The sequence below is a fragment of the Monodelphis domestica genome, chromosome 1 (assembly GCF_027887165.1).
Source record: "Monodelphis domestica isolate mMonDom1 chromosome 1, mMonDom1.pri, whole genome shotgun sequence".
Classification (NCBI taxonomy): Eukaryota; Metazoa; Chordata; class Mammalia; order Didelphimorphia; family Didelphidae; genus Monodelphis; species Monodelphis domestica.
The window spans coordinates 660375244-660395058 of NC_077227.1; the positions used below are offsets into that span (position 1 = coordinate 660375244).

The following is a 19815-nucleotide window of genomic DNA, read 5'->3' on the forward strand; positions in this document are numbered from 1 at the left end:
GTATACTATATATCTTTTTCCATTTTTTCCATCTTTTTCCCTTATTGCTTTTGATTTAATGAAATTATTAATTTAAGGCCAGTCTCATAATTTTCACTTGAAGTAGCAACTAACTAGGTTTAGAGCTTCTGTTGGAGGAATAAATATTCAGGTCTATATAGATATCTTGGGAAGCTGAAACTCATGCTTAAAGAGCTTGGCTCATTGGGTGTGGAGAGTTTAGAGTTGACCTGAGAGGATCATATGAAAACAACCTTGGCATGTTCAGGTGTTTTTTGATCTTGTAAAGGTTTATGCCAATTACAGGTTCCCTGAAGTATTATGGGCAAGAAAGATTACTTTGGACTCCCAGGGATGGAACCAAGATGGCAGAATGGAAGGAGGGAAAGTTAGAAACATCACAAGAATCCTTTCAACTAACCTTCAATAGCACTTAAAAATGAACACTAGAGTGAAAGAACCAACAAAGAGATGGGATAAATCAACTTTCAAGCAGAAAACAACTAGAAAGGTAGACAGAGAGGGTCTGGTTCACTGGGGCAAGAGGGGAGCTTAGCCATTAGGAGGCAACACTAAGTACCAGTGCAAGTCAACAACAAAAGCCACATTCCACTTCACATCTACTGTTCTAGGTTCTGAACCTGGAACTAAGCCAATGTGAAGAATCAGAGACCCTGCCTAAGTCAATAGCAGTACAACACCACACATAGCCCTTAAAATTCCAAGTTTCAGACCAAGTCTGCAGTGATGTCTGTTCTGAATCCCAGTATAAGGCATTCCACACAGCACATCTGATCTGTATAATCCCAGAGTGAGACCTAGAACCCCAGCCCAAGCTTATAGTGAGGACTTGAACCCCAATGTAAGGCAGTCTATAGCATGCCTGGCTTGTGTAAGCCTCAACTGAGGCTCAGAACTAGCCCTTCCTAAGCTTAAGGCAAAGTTACAAGTTTCAGGGCAAGACAATCCACAGGATGCCTGACCTGATCAAGTACAGAGTGAGGCAAAATCCCCTGCCCAAGCCTGAGGTTCGATTCTGAGCCCCAGCACAGAGTAGCTCACAGTACTCTTGAGCTCTACAAGCAATCAGTAGTCTCAGAGAATAACTGAAATCAGCAGAATTGTACCACCTTGGAAGAACTGAAACTTGCAGAAACCCAGAAACAAGGGCTAAGGGTAGCAGCAAGAAAAAACTGAAATTTAAGAGAGTGCCTTCTCCACTCTGAGAACAGAACCCAACTTTAAAATTAAAGTAAACATCAAGAAAAAAGTTGGGGAAATAGGAAAACATCAAAAACAAAACAAAACAAAAACAAACAAACACCTAACCATAGAAAATGTTTATGGAGACAAAGAAGAACAAGGCACAGACCCAGAAGGGAACAATGAAAACAAAGCAAACACACACAAAACTTCAAAGAAAAATGTGAATTAGTTTCAGGCCTTGGAAGAGTTCCAAAGGATTTAAAAAATCAATTAAGAGAAGAAAATGTGAAATATCTCATTAAAAAACAACTGACCTGGAAAACAGATCAAGGATAGACAATTTAAGAATTATTGGACTATCTGAAATGCATGATTAAAAAAAAATCCTGCACATCATAATACAAGAACTTATCAAGGAAAATTGCCTTATATTCTTGAACAAGATAGTAAAATAGAAATAGAAAGAATCCACAGATCACCTCCAGAAATAAATCCCCAGATGACTACCAGGAATACTATAACTAGATTCAAGAACCCCCAAGCCAAGGACAAAAAACTACAAGCAACCAGAGGAAAAATAATTCAAATACCATGGAGTTATAGTTCAGATTACAAAGGACTTAGCAGTCTCCACATTAAAGGATCAGAAGGCTTGAAATATGATATTTTAGAAGGCAAAAGATCTAGGTTTACAAATCAGAATCATCTACCCAGAAAAACTGAGTATATTCTTTCAGGGAGAAAAATTGTAACTTAACAAAATTGGAGATTTCCAAGCATTCTTAATGAAAAGACCATACCTAGATAGAAAATTTAATGTTCAAAACCAAAACCCACAAGAAGCCTAAAAAGGTAAATAAGAAAGAGAAAATTTAAGGGATTAAATAAAGTCAAACTATATGTATTCCAATGTGGAAAGATGATATTTGTAATTCTTTAAAAAATTTTTTTTTGGTATTAGAACAGCTAGAAGGAGTATACAAAATCAGAGAATGTGGGAGCAAGCTGATTAGGATGATATAATATGCAAAAAAAATCAAGGTGTGAAAAGGAGGATTGCACTAAGAGAAAAGAAAATGGAGAGGTGGAATGGGAAAATTATCTCACGTAAAGGAGCATGAAAAACTATTACAATGGAGGGGAAAATGAGGGTGGTGATGAGGAATGCTTAAACCTTGCTCTCATTGTAATTGGCTCAGAGAGGAAAAACAACCATACTCCTTCATGTATTGAATCCTATTTTACCCTATAGAGAAATAGAAGGTGAATAAGACAAGGTATGGGGTATAATATTAGGGAGTAGTGATTAAAAGCAAAATACTTGTGAGGGGAGAGAGAGTAAAAGGAGAAAGATGCAGGATCAAAAGGGGAAAGTAAGATAGAAAAGAATATACAGTTGGTAATCATTACTTTGAATGCAAATGGAGTGAACTCACCCATAAATGGAAGCAGATAGCAGAATGAATTAGAAACCAGAATCCTATGATATGCCATTTACATGGAAGACATTTGAGGCAAGGAGATACATATAGAGTAAAGGTAAGGGGCTGGAGCAGAATTTATTATATATTATCTGAAGTTAAAAAAAGGAGTAGCAATCACAATCTCAGACAAAGCTAAGGCAAAAATAGATCTGATTAAAAGAGATAAAGTATGTGTACAAAAATATTTATAGCCACACTTTTTGTGGTAACAAGAAATTGGAAAATGAGGGGATGCCCTTCGATCAGAGAATGGCTGAACAAATCGTGGTATCTGTTGGTGATGGAATATTATTGGGCTGAAAGTAATAATGAACTGGAGGAATTCCATGTGAACTGGAACAACCTCCAGAAAGTGATGCAGAGTGAAAGGAGTAGATCCAAAACACTGTACACAGAGACAGATACACTGTGTCACAACTGAATGCAATGATACAGGACAATTCTGAGGGACTTATGAGAAAGAACGCTCTCCACGTTCAGAGTATAATAATTAAAAGAGTGGGAGCCATAAACTCTAAGAGTTAAAATGGTGGAAGATATAAATTGTAGTGATTATAAGAGTGGATGAGTAAATTGTGACCGCAGAAAATATGTTTTTACTACAGTGTCTTGTTTCAAATCAAATATAAGGTGGTTGCCAGGGAAATATTCCCAATTATTCAAATATACCCAAGTCAACTGGGTTTTATAGAGATTTTTAATTAATTACAAATACAATGAGGAATTAAAGAAAAGGAGAGAAAAAGAGAAAAAGGAAATAATGAGAAAGGGATAAGCTGGCCCTGGCCAGTCCTGGCCAACCCAGGCCTAAGCCCTTAAGAGAAAGATCAGTCAGTCCTTAATCACTCACCACAAGATCTGTCCAAGCAAGGATTCTAGTGACACCAGGCCAGCTCCATCTCAGCTGCCTTCACCAGCTCAATCCTCAATCTGAATGTCCCCCGAGAGAGTCTCTTTCCTTCCCTTTCCTCTCCATCCCCCCCACTCAGAGATGGTAAGAAATTTTATCTGGATCATATAAGTATCATCATGCAAAGCATACTTCTATATTTGTCATTATTGTAAGAAGACATTCATACAAAATCAAAAGCCTCAAATAAAAATGTAAATAAATATACTGATGTGAAAAATAGTATGTTTTGATCCCCATCCATCTGACTAGAGGTGAATAGAATTCCTCATTATAAATCTTTCAAAACTGTCCCATGCCATCACATTTCTGTAGTTTTCATATTTGATGATTTTTCAATATTGATATTACTGTGTACCTAGTACTGAACCTATCCCATTGGGGGTACCTAATATATGCTATGATTGATGAATAATTGTTCATTTTATGATTTATATTTTTTTCCTTCTTTTTAATAGAACTTTATTGATAATAGTTTGAATTGTGTGCTTTCAGGTGGTGAGTTGCCTTACTATACTAGAGATTCAAGCCATAATTAGATCAGGGCAACTGGAGCTTTTCCCCAAGGGTCTGAATTTAAGAGATGTTAGAAGCATCCATGTTTATTTGTTAGGGATTGACTCAACATAGGCAATCCTAGGTATTCTGGATGGCTTCTGTGTAAAGGGAACCCCCTCCCCCCAGCTCATCCGACCTTGTTGAGTGGCTAGATATCACAGGAATGCTCCAAGCAGAGGTCACAGGTGAAGAGCCCTAGGAACATGACCATGATCTAAAGGTTACAGTCAAGATAGATCACAGTTTCAGACTCTTTCAGAGTTCATCAAGCAGTTCATAAAAGATTTCCCAGGTTTTCCTGAAACCATCCTATTCATCTTTTCTTACATCACAATCATATACAACCATTTCTCAATTGATGACTATTCTTTCACTTTTCTAATTCTTTGTTACCTCCCAAAAAGCAGTTATGAATATTTTTGTATGGATGGATCTTTTGCCTCTTAAAAAAAATCTCTTTGGGATAATAGCTCTAGCAATATAGTTTACTCAAAGGTATTCACCGTTTGATGACTTTTGCCATTTTCCAGAATGGTTGGACCAGTTCAGGGCCACTTGTTTTCCCACACCCCGTTCAGCATTTGTCATTTTCTTTTCTGGCAACTTTGCCAATTTTTTTTAGTGTGAAATTGTCCCCAAAGAGTTGTTTTAATTTGTATTTCTTTAATCATTTGCTATTTAGAACATTTTTTTCATATGTCTGCATATATTTTCGTTGAGCTCTCTCGAAGACCAGGTTTGCAATTCTCCCAGATGCAGTTCTGAGCTCCGTCACAGGGAGGCTCCCACCAGGTCAGGCCTTGTGGCGTATTTGGTCGCTGGGCAACCAGCCCTGCTTCCGCGCGGGAGTGGGCTCTCACGGGCTGGAGCCTTACCGCCCCGCGGAGGCCGGGGCAGAGGGAGGAAGTTGGTCGGAGTGGGGAGAGCAGGGCCGGGCGGAAGGCCCCGCCCCTCAGCCTGGACCTGATTACACGTGGAACGCTTAGAACCCCTCAACAAGCCGGGCTCCGGGAAGTGAGAAGGCAGCGCGGAGCGGTTGCCAATGGGCGAGCGATAAAAGGGAACGCATGCGCCGGAAGGGAATTGCAAAGGGGCGGAGCAAAAGGAGGAAGAAAACGGGGACGCGGGGCCCGGTAGGCTGAGGTACAACCTGGTGAGCTAAGTGTTGGTGGTTCTAGGACCTCAGCTCCCGAACTTCGGCCAGGGTGAGGTGGGAGCAGAGGTCTGGGGCCAGCGGGGCAGCCCAGCTAACGGGACCTTGTATCGAGAGGAACAGGGCCGGGAGCTGTGGATTGGGGCGGGTGAAGGAAAGGGTGCTGGGGAAATCTGGTGAACCAGGATCCCAAGGTGCCTAGGGATCTGCGAGAGCGGCCAGAGGAAGGTGGGTGGAACCCCAAGGTCAGGGGAAGGGTCCGGTGACAAAGTGGGGAGGGGAGTCTTGGGATTCAGGGACAAGGATCTGGGGACTTGGGGAGTGGGATAGGGACTGTGAATCACGAAGCGGGTCAGGATCTGGAGACCCCCACCCATCCCAGATATTTGAAGACATGCTGAGTTTGTTGGGTGTAGAAGGTGGATCTAGGGATACAATAGGGTTTGGGGTATAAGGGAAATCATAGTAGATGAAGGATCTGGACTTGATTCCTTGGCAAGAAGATGCAGTTATAGTCTTGTGTGTGTGTGTCCGTGTGTCCAGCTATTGAGTTGACTTAAAGAGCCCAAAGGATCAATAAGGTCATAGAATTCAATCTGGAAGAGAACCACAGAAGCCCTTTAGTCCAATCTTTTCATTCATTATTTGACTCCAAATCCAGCAACACTTCTGGGAGGTTCTGAGATCTCCTTTACTAGTTTAGGAATATACAAAGGCTCATCACATTCAGTCTCTTTCAGTTCACTCAGCATTTTATCAAGTGCCTGGTAAGTATTCCTCTCTAGTCACTGTTTACAGATACGTGACAACGAAGAATTTGTCCACAGAATTTATAATCTAGTAGGCAAGAATAGTCCAATGTGTATGATAAGTGCCAACATGAATATTAATAACTGATTTGTAACACTTTAATATTTTCAAAGTGTTTTTACTTCTTAAGAACAACCCTGAAAGGTGGGCATTATAATCTCCATTTTATAGAATAGGAAACTGAGACTTTAAATGATTTGTTCAGCATCACATAGTTAAGTTCCAGAAATGGAATTTGAATTTAAGTTTTTCTTGACCCTGAATCCATCACTCTTTCAACCATGCTTTAAACATTAAGGCTTATAGATAATCATAAAAGGGAAAACTCTGTGTTGCCTGAAACAGTCAAGAGGGTCCTCAAACATTTCTACCAGGAAGGGACCTTAGAGATCATTTGGAACAATTATCTCATTAAAAAAGAAGTCCATACCTTCCATCTTTGAATCAGTGCTGGATATTGGTTCCAACGCAGAAGAGCAGTAATGAGTAGGCAGTGGTAGTTAAAGTGTCTTGCCTAGGGTCACCCAGCTGGAAAGTATGTGAGGTCATATTTGAACCCACAACTTCCCATTTCCAGGCCTGGCTATCTATCTATCCACTCAGCTACCTGGCTGCCCCTGAATCATCTTATTTTACAGATGAGGAAAATGAGACCCACAGAAGTAAAGTGTCTTGTCCAAGGTCACAGAAGAGATAGGATTTGAAACCATATCTTCTGATTCTAGAGCTGGTGCTCTTTCCACTGAACCAAACTGTTTCATGTTAACTCTGAATCTTGAACCTTTGACACTGAAAGATGACAAGGACTTTAAAGAGGTGTTGAAGGTAGAGACCATTGTAAGTGAAAGTATAACCAGGAATACTCTGGCATGATGTGTAGCAGTAAGGAAACTTTTGCTGAAGTGGACAAAAGTAAGCTGGGGAAAGAAGGAAATAAGGTTGAATAGGAAGGATGAGGGCAGATTGGGGTGGGCCTCAAATGCCAGTGTAAGGAGTTCAGGCTTGAGGATGCTTCTATTCATTCTCAAGTTGGAAGCTCACCTTCTTGCCTTTTCTCTTTAAATCCAGATCATCAGATATTCATTGTACTCCTACTCTGACCAATTTACTGTTGGGTCTAGTATTAGAGGCCTCACTGTTGAATTTCTCAAGCTGTGATGACATTTCCAGTTGAATATTGCTAACTAGTTACCTATAGGAGTCATCTGAGTCAGAAAGAGAAGGCCTGTTCTGAGTCACTCATTCATTATCTGTATAGAATGAAGAGCTTGTTGTTTTCTGGGGGAACTCAAGATTGTGTGGGATTTGCTCCTTTTCTGACATGCTGGTGATGGCTCGGTCTGGAGGCAGAGGAGAGGCAGAGCTTTTTTTCAGCATTGAGCATTTTGAACTTGAATCATTAGATGTTGTCTTGGAATTCTCAAATAGACATGACTGTCCTTTTTTTTTTTAACTTCTGTTCACTTATTTTATCCATTTCTGGTTCCTGAGGATTAGAACCATGGGAACTGCTGCTATCAGTGGGAGCCAAGCAAGGTGCTGTGAGAGGGATTGAGCCAAAAAGCCCAAATGATTAATTAGTGGCTGTTTGGATTTGACAAATGTCTGGGAAAATCTGCCATTCCTCCCCCCTACTTGTATTTCTCAGAAGTGTAAAACATGGGGCCAGAATAGTCATTTAAGTTCTACAGTGTGGCAGGGGCACATTCACTGCTGGAATTTGACTATTTGAAAGTTAGAATGTAATTTCTAAATGTTCTCTACTTTTTGTTCTGGTGAGGTGGCAGTTAGCATGGAAACCTTTTATTCCATATACAGAACAGATGGTGTCATGAAGAGTGCCTGTGTTCAGTGAGCCTCTTGGAGTGTGGAGGCTCATCGATACAGGCTCATCAACATACTCATCAACACAAATACTTCACTTATCTCTCTAAATAAGTGCCCCCCTCGGGGAGTGCTGGTCTGTACAGTTCTGCCAAAACAATGCTGTTCTTCTGGTTCCACCCCTCCACCCCCTCCTTGATTGATGACTTTAACATCAGTTATTTCCTTGAATATTTCCTCCTCTGTACATTGCAGCTCCCTTATAACAACGAAAACCTTCTCTACAGAACAAGCCAATAAAGCTCTGAAATCATAGTGTGTATACAGGGTCCTGTACCCACACACATACCACACCTCTCTAGCCAGGTGAAGGATAGTGTTCCATTGTTATTAATCTAAGTTTAGCTGCCTTTTAGCGTTGGTTTCATTTGTTCTGTAGAAGTCATGGTATATGTTCTCTTGAGTTCTTTTTTTACCCTTACCTTCTGTCTCAGAATTGATACTAAATATTGCTTTCAAGGCAGAACGGTGGTAAGGACTAGACAATTTGGGGGGATCAAGTGACTTCTTGGGTCACATGAATAGAAAGTGTCTGAGGGCAGATTTGAACACAGGACCTCCCATCTTCAAACTTGGGGCTCTATCTACTGAGCCACCTAGCTGCCTCTGTTCTCTTAGTTCTGATTTGTTTGTTCGTCTATCACTTCATACAAGGCTTTCCATATTCTTCAGAATTCTGTATGTTTGTTGTTTTTAAACTCTTATCTTCTGCCTTGGTATCAATTCTAAAACAGAAGAGTGGCAAGGACTCGGCAAGGGTGAAGTGACCTGCCTGGAGTCATACAGCTAGGAAGTGTCTGAGGCTGGATTTGAACCCAGGACCTCCTGACTCTAGATGTAGTGCTCTATCCACTGTGCTACCTAGATGCTCCTTGTTTGTTCTTTCTAATAGCCAGCTTAATAATATTCTGTTATATTCCTATGCCATTCTCCAATCAGTAGGCATATGTTTTGAGTTTGTTGCTACCACAAAGAGGGCTCCTCAGAATATTTTGTTCTTGCTAGGACTTCCCTTGCTGTTACTGACTTCCTTGGAGTATATGCCCAATAGCACTCAAACTGTTTTGAAAACATTCTCGTGGGGATGGGGATGGATGAGTAGTTGACAGCACCTCTTGGATTACAGCTATTCTTTGCAAAAGACAAGGAACAGAAGTCTCTTGTGTTTGGACTCTAGGCTCCACATAGCTCTCCCCTCCCCATTACTAAGCTGGGGTGTGGTGGGGAGATGGAGAACAGTTTAAGGCACCAGCCTATGCTCTGACCTGAGGGTTTGTGGACCACAACCGACTACATGGACAGTTTGGATCTGAGGGGCTCATTAGGACCTGCTGGCCACCCATCTGCTGGCAAGTGAATTCTCTACCCCAGTTCTTGTGGCCACTGAGCCTTTGCCCTGCTTGCTGTTAGCCCTCTTTGGGAATTTATTCACCTGCTGCCTCCAGACCAGATGGTAGGTTCAGTGAAGAACTGGGACTTTTTGCCTTTTAGTTAATTTGTGCTAGGCCTTTGGGCTACTCCATCTCTGTAGCACTTAATTCTTTCATATCTTCTGTGTCATTCAGTAGACCATCTCAGCCACCCTGTGAGGTAGGTAGGCCAGGGATTATTCGTACCATTTGACAAACAAATCGTCTAAAGTCACTTGTCAAGCTGGAGGCAGAACTAAGATTCTGACCCCTTCTTGTAGCACCAGCCTCGTTCTCTTCAAGTCCAATGGGTCACCTTCTGAGTTTTCTCTGGATTAGCAGGAGTGATAAAAGGATCTTAAATCTTTAAAGTGTAATTCATGGGAGCAACTGGGTAGCTCAGTGGATTGAGAGCCCCACCTAGAGATGGGAGGTCATAGGTTCAAATCTGTCCTCAGACACTTCTCAGCTGTGTGACCCTGGGCAAGTCACTTGATCCCCATTGCCTAGCCCTTAACACTCTTCTGCCTTGGAATCAATACACAATATTGACTCCAAGATGGAAGGTAAGAGTTTAAAAAAAAAAGTGTAATGTAATTCATGCCTTCCCTATCCCTCTGTATTTCCTTTTCTTATTAGATCCAGATATCAGCTCTCCAAGGATGCTTAGTGCCACCTTCCTGTGCTTCCTCCTGGGGGCATTCAGCTTCCTGAGCACTGGGGCAGAAGAGCATGTAGACAGCCACGGCCATGCTGGTGTTCGCCTGGATAAGAGCATGGTGCAAGACAAAGAGTATGTGTTGTGGGGGCTTCCAGGGGTTTGGAGATTGTAGCTGCACCCAGAACATTATTTTTTCCTAAAACATGTTGCAATCTATGATTTTATTTGTTCCAAGCAACAAGCCCTGGGTGGTGGGTGTCATAATCATTATTATATTGATGGGGAAAATGAGGCCTGGAGAAGTTATATGAGTTAGTGATATTGCCTCAGCTGGAGCCTACATTTCTTTTCTCTCAGTGTCACCCTTATGTTTTTCCCCTTGGTGCATGACAGATGATCTCACACTGTGGTATATTCATCCCTAAAAACCTCCATTGTTCTGGGGAGGGTCACATAACCAGAACCCATCTTTTCCCTTTGCATTTGTCTGCTGCTAATACTTTTGAAGTTTTCATAACAACCCAAGATAGAAGAACAAGGGTTAGGAAATTGGGATTAAGTCACTTGCCTAGGGTCACACAGGTAGGAAATGTTTGATGCTAGATTTGAACCCAGACACTACCAAACTCAGGCCTGGTGCTCAATCTACTGTGCCACCTACCTATCCCTGCCATTACCTACCTGAGCTTTAAGCCATGGTTGGTCAAACCTATTCATTCATGCACTACTTTTGCATTTTAGTCAGAGAACTGATTGATGTCTTTACAAAGCCTTCACAATGGTCTCAGCCTGATTGTTGGTTTTTAGGCATATCATGGAGCACCTAGAGGGTGTCATTGAGAAAACTGAGTCGGAGATGTCTCCCCAAGAGCTGCAGCTGCATTACTTCAAGATGCATGATTATGATGGCAATAGTTTGCTTGATGGCCTAGAACTCGCTACTGCTATCTCTCATGTCCATAAAGAGGTGAGTGAAAAATCCACACAGGAGGCAATGCCCTTGTGGAAAGACCCTTTTGTAATTGTAATTGAGATTAATTTCCATATAATGTGTACTTATATGACCTCACCTTTTCATTAACAAGAGACTCATTACTGTGTAGCTTCTACCTGGAGTCAATTCTGAACTCCACACTTCAGGAAAGACATTGATAAACATGAGACTAGCAAGAGGAGAGCACCCAGGATAGAGAAGGCCTCAGATTCATGCCCTTTGAGGATATTTTAAAAGAACTAGGGATGAAGAACTAGCTTGGAGCAGAGAAGACTCAGGGGAGACATAATATTTGCCTTCAAGTGTTCAAAGAGCCACCATGTAGAAGATGGATGAGAGATTCCTTCTTTTGGGGCCCAGAAGCTAGAACTAGGAGAAATTGATGGAAGTACCAAAGATGGATTAAAAAACAAACAAACAACTTTCTAGCAGTTGGAGTTATTTAGAACTAGAATGGGCTCCCTTAGGAGGGGGTAGAGGTGTGTGTGGGGTGGGTGGGGGGTGAGTTTGGGCCTTCCTCATTGGAAGTCTTCAAGAAAAGGCTAGATAACCCCTTGGAGAGTCAATGGGATTTTTTTTTCAGGTATGAGTTGAACTGGATAGCCCTCAAGTTCTCTTCCAACTCCAAAATTTTATGACTTTCCTGTCACATCCTGCTACTGTTAGTTTTTCCTCTTCCTTGTTCTTGTTCTCTTGCCTCTCCCATAAAGGACAAACTAGAGACTTTTTAAACTCTTAACACATTTTAGTTCAATGTACCTTGGATAGCTCCTTTGGGGGTGGTGGTGTTGGTGGTGGTTTGGAAATAGAATAGGTTCATAGCTTGGGATTTTCTATGCCATTCAGTCCCAATCCCTGCTACAGATAACTGGTTTTAGATGTCCTTTAAAAAATTAGAAAATTCATAGTTAGCATGTGGGAGTTTCTATATTTTTTAGAAAGGGTCATTAAATTTATTTTTTTCAGTTGCATGTAGAAACAGTTTTTGACCATTGTTTTCTGAAATTTTGCAATTCAGAGTCTCTCCTCTCACTCCTCCCTGATGCACGAGTTTCTTAACATTGAGGATTCTAAAATATCAAGAAAGAAGCATCCTTAGAAATCATTTAGTTCAGCCTACTTCATTTTATAAAGAAATCGCTTGTTTATCTTTGATTCCCCTGGGCCTAGAATTGTTCTTGAACAGGTATATTATAGGTGCTTAATAAATGCTTATTGAATTGAATGAGGAAACAAGTCTAGAAAAGTTTGGGACTAGGTCATATGACTGGTAAAAGTCAGAGAAGAGACAGAACCACAGCCTTCTGACGTCTAGTTTGGCCACCTGGATTTGCCAGCCCTTGGCATTACTGACATATAAACATACAGGGAAAAAGACCTAGGCTGTTCTGCCTAATAATTCAAGCTACAGATCTTTATGAAGACCTATTGCATTCTCATCCCTATTCTAGAAGTTATAAGAGTCAAATATGTATTTTTTTTTAAACCTTTATCTTCTCTCCTAGAATTAATACTATCCATTTTAAGACAGAAGATCAGTAAGGGCTAGGCAATTGGAGTTAAGTGACTTGTCCCAGGGTCACACAGCTAGGAATGTCTGAGGCCAGATTTGAATTCAGGTCCTCCTGACTCTAGGCCTGGCATTTTGTCCACTGAACCCCCTAGCTGTCTTTAAGTATGCCTGATTTCTAACCTTAAGGGATTTGAAATTTAATTAGGGAGCTAAGATTTAGCCACATAAAAAAAGATAATCATTAATTTAAGGCAACACGTGCTAAGTGCCAGTTGAATAATATAGATTGTAAATGCCATAGACATTTAGAGGCAAGGGATGATGATGGAATGGGATAGTCCAGGAAAACTTCCTGGAGGATACGGATTTAAGCTAGACCCCAAGTATGGGTAGAATTTAGAGTAGAGAAGATATTCCATTTAAAGAAGAACGATGTAGAGGCAAGAAGATGCAAAGTATGACTGGTAGGATTGAGGGATTTCCATATTGGAATGGTAAGCCGGGATACTTAAGCTACAGAGTTTAGGTATTATCTTGTTGGTGTTACAGTTAAAAGAGTGGTTGCCTTAAACTATGACCACGAAAATATGATTTCAAGACTTTGAATTGCCAAAACTGTAAAGATAATTTTTTGTGTCTTGATTTTATATTAAAAATAAAGTGGTCACCATGGGAAAATTTCCCAAATATGAAATGCCCAAGTCAGCTGGGTTTTTATGGAGATTTTAATTAATATAAATAAGGAATTAAGGAAAGGGAGAGAGAAAGAGGAAATAATGGGAAAAGAGGCCTAGGCTATTGGCCTAGGCCTGAGCTTTAAGAGAGACCAGTCAGTCTTTAATCCACTCACCACAAGATTTTGTCCCAAGCAAGATTCTAGTGTTCAGAGAGACCCAGCTACTCCATCTAGTCCGAGCTCCAACTCAGCTACCAAAGCTGCACTTACTTCAGCCACTGAGAGAGAGACCAGCCTCCAATTCAGCTCCAAAGCTGAATTACTTTTCAGAGGCCTTCTGACCTCCTTTTAAAGAGAATTTTCTCTTAGGTCACCTCCCCTAAGTTTTCACATCTACCAATCACAGTAGACGTTTTCCAAAGGACTGTCCATTCTTAATTCACACCTGAGTAGACTAAAACTTTTGAGTAATTCACACCTGAGTAGACTAATCTTGTCCTTTGCAAGTTGCCTGATTAATTTGATCTTCATAGGTACTTAGCACCCCTTTGTATTAGATCTAAAAATAGACCTAGCTTAAGGGTTCTTGCTTCACTTTAAGTATGGGTTAAGTACTTTTCATTGTTCAGTAAGGAGTTTACAACTTTATCTTCCCTAGTTAGAGTTCCCACCTTCCTGATCAAAGTCCCTTCATTGTTTTAAAATGGGGAATGGTCCTAACCAAATGTTCTAAGGTAGAGTCTGGGAATTTTTAAGATTCACAAGTCTGAGAAATTTTAAGATTCACATTGATGATGAGAAGCCTTGGAGGGTTTTGAGCAAGGAGATGGCCTAATCATGTAATGTTTGAGGAAGATAGATCTTCAGCAGTGGGAAGGAGGGATTGGAATGGGAAGACTGGAGGCAGTGAGATCAGTAAGGCTGTTGCAGCAGAGGTTTGGGGGTGGACTGGGCAGTGCATTAGGGCTGGGGCTAATGTGACTGTGGAAACAAAAAGATGGGGTAGCAATGGAGGGGAGAGTATGGAAAAGTAAGGATCAACAGTGACTTTGACTCTACTTGTGCTGTAAACTATTTATCGAGAAGTACTGGAAACAAATTCTTTATTCAACATCATTTAGATTTTCTCTGATGCCATGTGGCCCTCATTTGGCTCTAATCTTGTTCCCTTTTCCCCTGTGGCCCCATGATTTCTATACTTCACATAAGTGAAGAGAGTGTCTGGGATGGATCACTGTGGTGTTCATATCACTCATGCTCAGCTCTATTCTCACTGGGATTCTTCCTTTTGAGATGTTTCCCCAGTATTGATTGTGGGTTTGTGTCACAAAATTCACCTCCTTCCACCTCAGGAGCAACTTGCAAAAACCCTCAGGTCAGAGTTTATGGGCTGTGTTTGTGGGACAGGCGAAAGTTCCTCCCTACCCCCAAAATTTTCTAAAATACAGGCTTGTTCAGGCAATTGCTACTTTCTGAATTGTTTTTAAGGATTATTTTTATTATTATCCTGGCAGAGAGGATAGAGAGCTATTCTGGAGATGAGGAAGAGCTGAGTTCAAGTCCTGTTTCTGATCCCCATTTTTTGTGAGATTTTTTCATGACTTTGGCAACTGTCTAAGCCATATGCCCTAAAGGGTTAAGAATTAAAGGGTTGGACTAAATATAAGAGAAATGTGGTCACTGAAATTAATTACTCAAGAAGGAAAATAGAGGGAAAGAGTGAAAGTAAGGAAATGAGAGAGAGTGGATAATTACTCCAGCCCCATTTGAACCAGGCAGGACTTCAGAGGCCCCAGCAAAGGGGCTCAGAGGTAAATTAAACAAGGGTTGTAGCCATGAGGCCTCCTCTAAGACAGGGGGCCTCTCCCAAGGCTAGTACCTCCAGAAAAGCCAGAGAAGGGAGTCAGCCTTTTTCACTCACCCACGTGGTAGTTCTAAGGGAAAATCGAAGAACAGTCTGAGGTCTCAAGCTGGAGCTACTCCAAGGCCAAGTTCAAAGGAGAAAAAGTTGGTCATCAGAAGTTACCACCATTTTTAAAGACAGTTCTTTGTGTCACTTCCACTTTTATGTGGACCAGTAGTAGCTATAGCTTTGCTTCAGATTGCCCGGGGGTAGTCGGTCATTTTTGATTTGTCGCTCACTAGCACTGGTGGGTCATAGACCTCCTCTCCCCCCCACTTAAGGTCTAAATGGGGGTGTATACATTCCTGGTGGTTAAATCTAAAAATAGTCAGGGGAGAATTAATCCCATCTTCACAGCCAGTGTGCTTCTATGGAGGGAGTTTTCACATTGATAATTTCCTACACTGATGAAATCACAGTAATGAATAAAATACATAATTATGTAGAATCTGGATACTACATGGCTTTTTCTAGTGGTCTCCTTGGATCCTGGTACATATTTCTCATGTTTGGGAGAGACATTCATTGGCATTAGCTTCGTAACCTCTCTCCTCTGGGTTTTATTTACTATGACTTACTGACACATGCTTATGTTTCATAGGAAGGAGAGGCATCCATCATGAAGGAAGAAGAACTGATGAACTTGATAGACGATGTTTTAAAGGATGATGATAAGAATCTTGATGGCTACATCGACTATGCTGAATTTGCAAAATCCATGGAATAGAAATCCATTGACAGTCTGCTAGTTATATGCAAATGTGACCCAGTAAAATGTGATCGAATGCTTGCCGTATTGCAGGATAGTCATACTTTTTGAAGGATGAGACCCTGTAGCAACTTGTTACTTTGGGATGAAAATAGAATCTTTTTGGCAGACATGACTCAAAAGCGATGAAACTGCATATCACCCTGAATTCATGTTTAACTTCTTAACATACAAGCACTTTTGAGAGAGGTTTGTCATTGAGGTGGATGCTTAGGAGCTCAGTTTTGAATGTAGGATGCTACCCGACTCTTGGTTTTAATGTTATCTGAAAGTCTTGTCAAATAAATACTTTTTTCATGTGATCAGGGAAACTTCATATGGCCTAGGAAATGAATGATGGCCCAGACATAATCCCAGCTGAATATTTATCTACCCCACATGTCCTCATTTAATCAGTGTTCTGTGTAGCTCACCCAGTAAAGATGGTTGCTTGCTGTAGGCAAGGATGTTTATAACTACAAACATTAGAAAGGAATGTCTGCCAAATACTGAACTCAACTCTCAATAGAGCCTATTGATGAAAACAGTTTTGACTTGGGTGTATATAACCCTTACATTGACCTCAGCATTTAAGCTTTCCAGTCTTTCAATATTTTACAGGACTACTGCCACATCTCTATACTTTATTATTTTTTTAACATTATATTCAACCTGGGGGAGATCTTGAATGAATGTAACATGGTTCTTTGCTCCAAACGGTGTCAAAAATGTTAATGTTGTTAATGTTTCTATTTAACACTAATTTCCAGAGTTCCCTTTTATGGTCTAGGAACTATAGGTGAAATGTTAAAACTCTTACAGGGGATATAAAATACAACTCTTGATAATCTAACCTGCATCAGAATGAAAAAGTTTTTGCTGCCAGTTAAGGGTTAGTGAGATACCTTAACATCCTAACTAGGTAGATTTCAGAAGGAAAGTTGTTTAAATGAGCTTTCCTGGTCAAGAAAATACTTGAATTCTTTCAGATGAATAAAAAAGGCCTAGAGTCCTTTGAGCTTTGTAGACTCAACAGTATTTGAAAAGAAAGACAACAGCCCTGAGACAGAAAACAGTCTCAGTTCTACTTTGGACTAGATTGATGTTCTGTGTTAAATGGCTTTAGAAAACTGGAAGTGATGCCATTATTATAAGTTAGGAAAGGAATCTGATTACTGAAATGTGTTTTAAGATGTTCAAAGAACTATTTTCTCTATTAAAGTATTCTTAAAACTATTCATAAAAATGGTTTCCTGTGTCAAGTGTTTGTACAATCAGAACTAAGTTGTAACTATTCTTGTAATATCTAGTTATTTTGAAAGATTTGTATAATGGATTATTCTGGATATATGAGTAATAAAGATGATGAAATTCAATACCTGGAGAGTGGAAGATTTCTTGAGCATCTGCTTGCTCCTTTTGATCTTGGGCTCATTTTGATAATTTTCTATCAAGTGGTATAGATGGTGATGCCCTTGGGCATTTTGATTGGTTTAGAGTTAATAGACCCACATTTGTGTTCCAACTCTGAAACTTACCAGCTATGTGGACTTCCTTCTCTTAACCTCCCTTTCTCCATATGTAAAATGGGAATAATACCAATTCCTATCTGTGGGGTGTGGAAAGAAAGCACTTGGGTAACTTAAAGGACTACATCACCAAGTCTAGTTGTACAAAGTCAGCCCCAGAGCAGGGTGCTTTCTCAAATGAAGCTCTTGATTGCTATTCAAAGGCTGCATTGACCTCACAGACCTTGGATTCTTCACATTGGCAGTCATTTTCCAATTTTAGACATTTTTTTCTTAGCAATTACGTGTCTTTTTGGTGCTTGCTTCACTGGCCAAGTTAAACATATTACAACATTCCCGAGAGCAGAATACAAAGCTTTTTCTCTCTCGGCTTGATAACTTTTATTGCAAAGTACTGAAGTTGGTCAACATTGCTGAAAGCTCCCCAAGACCCAGGCAGTTGGATTTGCTGGCACTTTCTAAGTGACACATTCAAGTTTGCCAGCGGAGAAGCAGCCTTGCATTTCATTTAGATTTCATGATATCCAGAAAATCCACATTCTATAAGATGAAATCAACTCTTTAACTCATACTTCCTTAAAATAATTTTCCACCCCAGCTGCCAGGCTTCATCCTGCCCCAGAACTAGGTCTTTTTATGTATTGTCCTAACCCCCTGCCCCCATTAGATTGGGAGCTCCTTGAGAGTAGCAGCTGTCTTAAGCCTTTTTTTTTTTGTGAAAAAGGGTATCCCCTGAGTTTAGTACAAGTGCCTGGCACAGCATAGGCTCTTAATGTTTATTGGTTGACTACAGAAGTCATAATTGTTCTTTTTTTTCTAAAAGAAAAATTGTTTTGACCAAAGCAAAGACATAAAACTCCTATTGCCTATTTATTGTGCAAAAACTAGTTATCCTAGTTTCCTAGTTATCCTCCTCTCCTCCCACTAGCCTTTGTGCAATTCTTAGAAAATGCCTACTAGCTCATTTCCAGCCATAGAGAGTACACATCTAATAAATGCTTTCTGGATTGCCTAATGGAATTGTTGACTCATGGAATGTTAGTTAGAAGGGACTCTAAACATCTATCTTGCTTTTAATGTTTGAGGAAACAACCCTAGAGAGAGCAAGTGAGATGTCGAGGGACAAAGACTGGCTTTGGTTTCTGAGGCCTGATTTTGGCTCTTCTACTCTCCTAGTCTGTTCTCAAGGATAAGGGACTCAAAAGAGGTGAAATTCACTCTTATATTGGACCAGCTGTGCCTAGAACATTGGTTTTATTAGTATTTTGGTCAATGGAAAGCATAAGGTGTAAAGAGACCTATTTAGGAGTTGGGATGCCAATTGGGAAAACCAGAAGGATCTGACCACATCTGCCAAAGTGTGTGGGGTTTGGTGTCGAGTAGTAACAGTGATGAGGAGGGGCTCATTTATACTGCCTGTCACGAAGGAAGTAGGAAGGAAAGGGAAAGTGATTTCATAATAATAATGACTAGCCTTTATAATTTTTGATATATCCTTTAAGGTTTGCAAAGTGCTCAACAAATGTCATCCCATTTGTTTTATCTGTCATCTGCTAGAGTCTCATTTTCATTAATTCTTGCTAAGTAGGGGCTAAGAAGTCCAAGTGCTGTCACTATCATCCTCTAAATTTCCACACCTTGAAGCAAAGCCTTTTTATTAAATAAAAATTTCACTTTTTATCATGAATTTAAACACTAACCTATCAATATTATAATAAATGAATAAAAGAAGAAGTGAATTGAATGGAAAGCGATGATTTCCGAGTTTCTTTTTTGGTTCATGTTAAATTTCACTTAATATAATGCTTTATGGTTTACAAAGTGCTTTAAAATCTGCTAATTTGGTAGTAACAAAACCACTCTTCTTGCCCCTGTCCCTTTCTGAACTTCCTTCTATTTTTTTTTTCCCTTGGGATTGGGGTGTAATTAAAAAGAAATGTTTTCAGGTCAAATTCTCTCCCTCTTTCCTTCTCTTTCCCCATAAAAATGAGAAGGCAAGCAATATAATAGGCACTATACATGTTGTAAGAAAAAAAAGCAAAAAAAAAGTTACTTCAATCTGCATTCAGAATCCATCAGTTCTCCTTGGAGGTGGATAGCATTTTTCATCATGAGTCTTTTGGAATCTTCCTGGATCATTATATTGATCAGAGGAGGAGTTCTCTTTCACTCCTGTTGTTAAAAATGTTTCATTGATGAACTTGGTGACATGTAAATCTCCCTTCTCAAAATTAGTCCATTGTGCACTTTAAGTAGCTTGATCTACAGCCCGATCTATGTAATTCTGATTATAAATTTAGGGAAAACCTTGTAGATTTGGCTTATAGAAAAGTGATCCATGGGGAAGTGGGGGCTCCCTCTTTTCCTATGAATCAAA

General features: G+C 40.2%; 1 protein-coding gene across 6 annotated transcripts; it reads left to right on the forward strand.

The window, feature by feature from the left end:
- The first annotated feature begins 5007 nt into the window (after positions 1-5007).
- MCFD2 (multiple coagulation factor deficiency 2, ER cargo receptor complex subunit) lies at positions 5008-17285 on the forward strand. Of its 6 annotated transcripts, none has more exons than XM_056820208.1 (4): positions 5008-5539; positions 10054-10207; positions 10883-11042; positions 15763-17285. In XM_056820208.1, the coding sequence occupies exons 2-4, from the start codon at positions 10077-10079 to the stop codon at positions 15886-15888; spliced, it is 417 nt and encodes a 138-aa protein (XP_056676186.1). In that variant the 5' UTR covers positions 5008-5539; positions 10054-10076; the 3' UTR covers positions 15889-17285. The 6 variants fall into 6 exon arrangements, with proteins under 6 accessions (XP_056676186.1, XP_056676197.1, XP_056676184.1 ...); XM_056820219.1 differs by having other exon boundaries at positions 5008-5368; XM_056820206.1 differs by having other exon boundaries at positions 5008-5363.
- Positions 17286-19815: the final 2530 nt, after the last annotated feature.